The sequence below is a fragment of the Diachasma alloeum genome, unplaced genomic scaffold (assembly GCF_001412515.2).
Source record: "Diachasma alloeum isolate Michigan unplaced genomic scaffold, Dall2.0 Dall_scaffold_00194, whole genome shotgun sequence".
Lineage (NCBI taxonomy): Eukaryota > Metazoa > Arthropoda > Insecta > Hymenoptera > Braconidae > Diachasma > Diachasma alloeum.
The window spans coordinates 1,493,255-1,499,132 of record NW_021680359.1 but is presented as its reverse complement, the minus strand read 5'-3'; the positions used below and the strand labels follow the sequence as shown (position 1 = coordinate 1,499,132).

Below are 5,878 nucleotides of genomic sequence, written 5' to 3'. Positions count from 1 at the left end.
CGCCCCCCTGGACCCCCTCCCCCGCCCGTACCCACTCGCCACCCCCACAGACGCACTGATGACATAAAATGCATTACACAACTCGTGAGGTAAGTCGGCTTCGCTGCACTCGCGTGTAAAACCGACTTACCTCACTTGTTGTGTAAAATACCATTATTGTTGTACTTGAAGTTCCGATGTTGTCATATTTTGGAAAAACTTGAGGATTTGTAAAGTAATTGATTGAAGTACCAACGAGAAACCATCGGACGGCCATTTTTCTTAGTGCAGGCGATACCCACCAGACATCGCAGCGATTTATAGCGTCCCCAATATAGCTAAAATATCTCAATTTTTATTTGATTGAGCTAAAAATTTGTATATATTCAAAGAATGCAAAGCTTCATAAAACCTTACTGAAAAAACTAATATAATGTTCATAAAGAAATGTTCATTTAAGAGAACGAAAATTGCATCACACTGCAGTGAGCATTTGTTCCACGATAAGCATGTAAATTAGTTGACGATCGGACGGCTTCGAACACTGGTCGGTTCACCCTAATTGATCTATGTACAAATAAAAGCAAGCATAGATTTTGAAGCATCTAGTAACTATAGTTTTTTTCATCTTCTTCTGATTTGTCCAAAATTGAACTACATAATATCCCTTCAAAGCACGATTTTCTTTTCAAATTTTTGCAGTAGATATGGATACACTCAGAATTTCTGCACTATACATGCAGATATTTCCAAAAATCTATACTTCTTTCCAATGCTCTTTCCAGTTTTTCCAAACAATGTTTCTTTCCGGAGGAGTTCCCGTGTGGCCATCCATCTAGTGACTACGCTCAGAAGCTATATTTATTATTATTCACGTACATAGCTCAATCAATTAAAACTTTAGGTACTTGAAGGATCTTCAAGGTTTTGGCCCTTTGCGATCATTTGCATATCTTGAAGGTCTCCGGAGTTTGCTTCTTTGCCACATCCTAACGAGTAAATCTAAGTAAGTAAGTAAATCTAAATCTCGGGACTTTCAAATTTCACTTCAGACCTGCTCAAGTTGAGTTCATATACAGTGGTGATCCAGTGGTCGATTAATTCGGCGAATACTAGCAATTCAACGCATGGAATTCGATATTCGCTTACTTGAATACTGAAAAGTGCCACAAGATATTATTGAAAATCGTAGGCCTTTTCATCCTGAGAGTCACTAGATTTTCGTACACTTTTATAGAACTTACATATAAATCATCATTTTTGAGAGTTCAATTGTACATGATCTTAACCCTAGATTGGTCACCCTATGAGGGAAATTCCGCCGCGCGTCGTTTTTCTTTAATTACAACTGACTAACTAACTGGAAAAATTAAAAAAAATTTGACTTTGTCAATTGAAGTGTCTAAAAAATTATAGTAGTTTTCAGAACAACATCTTTCTCACAATTCCTACAGAAAACAAATTATTTCGGACAGATGAATTATTTTTCACATGTTAAATGAAATTGCCCATAGCGCGACGTTGCCGGAAACTCTCTAAACGCGCCCGGGCAGTGTAGAGTGAATTCGGCAACGCTAAAGCCTAAATGACACGGCGGGGAATCCCCGCGGAGGTGACTAAGTCGCACGGTCGCGTTTGGTGACCAGACTAGGGTTAAATGTCAATACTTATCAAAAATTTTCATTATTTTTCTGGAGATTTTTCAGTTTTATAAACAGAATAAATATTTTCCCCAAATTTTCAGAATGAAAAGGTCTATTCAATTGATTAACATCAAATCGTTTTCGGAGAGGAAAAGGTTACGCCCCACTGAATTCACCATTCCTCCAGAAATAGATCAGTCAAGTAGTCCGATTACCCCGCGGGGTCGAGCACTGGACATCCTCTCTCGGTTTACCATTTCGCTAATGAAATTCAGATGAGTCGGAAAGCAATGAGGTAGATTGAACTTTGGAAATTCATAATACATAGGACAGAATTGAGAGAGAAGTGACATTTTTATTCATAAACCGAGATATTGAGATTTTTAATCGATGACAAACATTTCAATTTGTCCCATATCCTGAAGTAAATGCACGTTTTGGACGAATCCTCATTTAAATGACCAATACTCAATTACTTCGATGTCATCGAAAATGGAACAAGTGGGTAATTGCCTTTATCCCCATTATATCTAGTCGAGTACACCTATTTTTACAAATACATTAACAATATACTTCCGAATGGATATTTTGAATTTAATAAAAAAACTTTTTTCATGCATAATCGAATCAATTAGAAACAAAATTTGAAGAAATATTCGCAGAAAAGGTTTTCAAAAAGATGAAAATAATTGCAAAAACTGTTTATATGAATCTAACCAACAGATGTAGATATCGTTATCATCTTTGAACTTCGACAAAGTGGAATTGGAATAAATATTTTAAACGATCATTGTATTAATTTGGAGCATCATGTCAGAATTTCGAATCATTTAAAAATCGAAGACCCGATTTTTAAAAGATTTGAACTTCTCTGAAATTACTTTGCAAATCGAAACAACGAATGTAGCTGTCGCATTCGTCTTCCACTTTGGTCAAAAGGACATCCAAACAATTGTTTCTAAGCTTGAAATGGATTTGAAAATTGATTTTTTTAGCTATCGTCAAACAATCGATTTTTGAGAGAATTCAAAAAATTAATGCATAAATTGAATTTCAATTAATGTCGATAGATAGGGCTCAAAAACACCTATAGTAAAGGAAAAACTTTGGTACAACCAAATATACATACGAACAGAATTTGCATTTGAACGATTACAAAGTTTCCATTCGGAAGCAAAAGGATTCATTTTTGTCTGTGACCCACTGTGCATGACAGTTCGATTGAACTCATCTGGTTTCGTCAGTTTGTTTCCCATGATAGTACTCACATGAGTCGGACCAACTCGAATAGGCAATATAATTCCCATCAGGGCTGAATGCAGTGTCCAAAATACTCCAGGACACATTTTGGGCATTCAATTTTTTGAACAGCTTGTAAACTCCACTTCGTGTGTGATAAAATCGCAAATAGTTATCTGAAAATACATAAGATAAAATTAACATAGCGCAATACACCGAAATATTTCAATAGAAAAGAGGTGAAATGATATAAGTCAGCTCCAGTCAGAATTTAGTTTGCATGAAATATCGCAGAATCCAAGAGAGGATCGCAAATTTTCCACAAGAAGATGAGATGAAATGGATCAAAATAAATAATTTCAATGAGTTGCGTCACATTTTGAAATAGGAGAAAAGACCTACAAATTTTTACGAAAAATGTTGATTCATCCAGTCGAATATTGGTCTTTTTTTGTGCAAGCAAGAAATCTCATTTCTGAAATGTTTTTTTACGCGAAACGAAGGAGAGTAGTTTTTCATTTCGGCTATTCAATAATCAAAGATAAGATATCAATTCTTGCATAGAATAATGACGATATGGTAGCAATCCTGTAACTTAGGAACAAAATATTTTTTGATCAAATTTAGTTCATGACTAGGAATAAAATATTTTTTAATGAAATCTAGTTTACGTCTATCATCTGAACCTTTATTCTGACCCTTGTAACGCTTAATTTGACCCTTGTGATTCTGATCCTTCATTTTGGAGTCTTAATGTCAAGTACCAAATTTTTATCACCAGAAATTGCTTTGGATTCCTATAATACGAGATTGAAGACGCGCTCCGCGCGCCTGACAATTTGATGGGTTTTATATGATTCATTTAAGTTCATTGGAATCAATCTTCTTTCACGTACACGAATTTCTATAGTATTACTAAGGAGAACTTCGTGGGAAGCGATGAAAACTTCTGATGAAAACTCATGATTTTTTTTAGTGCAAAGGGATAGAAATTTCCGTCGAGAATCAATAGGAGATACAGCGAAAGCTATGAAAACTTGCATTAAAAAGCGAAGGATTTTCCACAGAAATCTATCGAAACTTCCATTAAAACTTCAATTGAGAATCAGCGATGAAGCGTTGTGATTGGAGCTCCCTCGAGCCAGTGGTACCAGCTCCTAGTGAAAAAAGAAACTACCGACGATGTTGCCACTTTTTCGCATGGATTAATATTTTTTCATTTATTAAAAAAAACTATCTAAAAACCATTCAATGCGTGGAACAGATAGAAATAAATTTGATTAGGTCCAAAAATAATTTTTAACCGGAGATACTCCCTAATATTGCCCAAATTTTCAATCCGAATGGGAAAAATTTTTTTGTTCAGCGATTGGTTTTCTGCAGGAAAACAATAGAAACCCCTCCACCTCACCTCCTACATTTCCCCCTCGCCCGATTATCCTTAAGTGTATGTTCTTTTTAGAATAGGATAAAGAGGAAGATATTCCTATTCTGAAAAGGCACCATCTTGTGTGAATGATCCCCCCCTCAAATGGAACATTTCATTGTTAAAAGCAGAACGATGATTCCCATCCGAGAGTTTCATACGTTAAGAAAGCAAAACATTTCTTTTTCGGTAATTTTCAACTTTCGCTTTTTCGGGTAAAACCAAACCTTGTTTAAGATACTATACGTTTGTCTCTTAGTATTTACATCTCAAGAATATCTTCAGTAAAATTTCCCCGTCTCCTCTAGAATCGCAGATATTCATCAAACACTCACCCCCACGTCAAGCTGACTTATCTCGTTTTATAATTTCTCTACTAATCAGCAATTAAAAAATCGCAATTCGCAATAGAACCTTGACTGGCAGTGACGAGTAGATCCCCATTCTTGGAGTAGGTCCCACAGAAAGCTTTGCTATTGTACTTATCAACCTTCTTCATGGTATTTGGCAAAAAATGATTTCCGATCCTGCGGATTTGTCCAGTAGTGAAGCCAGGCCCAAGCTGGCTCCTCTGAATGATGGACGTCACACACTGATTCACATCTTTCTCCTCAGTTTGAACCAGCCCAGACGCCAGTTTCGTCTCGAAACATATATCATTCTTCTGGAGAGGCGATAAGGAAAACAACATGAAGAAACATAAACTGCACAATCATGGTTCGATTACAGAAATAAATGCGACTCACAGTGAGCTGTTCTGTGCTGCAAAAAGCCATATTTTTGGGCATTGTCTCTGAGATGATAATTTCATCATCAGAACTGTCGTTATCCCCTCTGGACGTGCCCCAACTACCCCTGAAAGAATACCAAACAGGTTAGACCCTAGGAACGACACAACAAGAAAACAGAAGAACCGAAAAATGAAATTTTTACGAACAACCTCTGGATGAAAAGTCTGAGAGTGCTGATTAAATCCGGGTGCTGCCTGAGATCCATATCGATGTATTCATGCGACAAAAATCAATCGATTAAACTACCAAATACCTAATGAATAACGGTTTTAATTCATCTAATGCTTGTAAGATAACTTGAGGATTGAACCTTTACGACATGTTCAAAATCTAGCGATAGAATGATAACTAAACGTCAGTCGTAGTTACGAACACAGTTACAATCAGTCACACTATATACTGATTGAAATGTTTTTTTCCTTGACTTTTCAGTTGATAAACACAAGTTGGAAAGTTGATTTCCACCAATGACGTTGGAAAACTCTGGTGCTAGTGTGGCGCTCCATAAACGACTGTTTCTACTGATTCCCAGTCGGTCGACATCGTTCCTTCCTTTTCTACTGAACGTAACTGCAACCCCATAGCTCAAAACGATACAGGCCTTCCAGTGGAACCTTTTCCATCGTTTTCAGGAGTGGGAGACACTGACGCAAGTGGAAATCACGTAGAGAGGGGGTACCCACCGAAGGAAAAACTCATACTGGAAGACCTACACAGGTCCAACGAGAGGAATCAGAGAGAATCAAGAGTGGATGCGGATCGGAGTGAATGCAGGCCAGACCCCCCCCCCCCCTCCCCCC

At 37.2% G+C, this 5,878-nt stretch overlaps 1 protein-coding gene across 4 annotated transcripts in view; it reads right to left on the bottom strand.

Moving 5' to 3' along the window:
* LOC107048542 (DDB1- and CUL4-associated factor 11) overlaps positions 1-5,584 on the bottom strand; it is a 19,288-nt gene extending 13,704 nt beyond the window's left edge. The window contains exons 1-5 of one of the 4 annotated variants that reach the window (XM_015271754.1): positions 5,389-5,582; positions 5,225-5,272; positions 5,034-5,142; positions 4,702-4,951; positions 2,891-3,037 (exon numbers count right to left, since the gene is read on the bottom strand). In XM_015271754.1, the coding sequence (XP_015127240.1) occupies positions 2,891-3,037; positions 4,702-4,951; positions 5,034-5,075 (439 nt within the window). In that variant the 5' untranslated portion in view covers positions 5,076-5,142; positions 5,225-5,272; positions 5,389-5,582. Of the gene's footprint in view, positions 1-2,890; positions 3,038-4,701; positions 4,952-5,033; positions 5,143-5,224 lie in introns of all 4 variants that reach the window. The other 3 variants (XM_015271755.1, XM_015271752.2, XM_015271753.2) reach the window with 3 other exon arrangements.
* Positions 5,585-5,878: the final 294 nt, after the last annotated feature.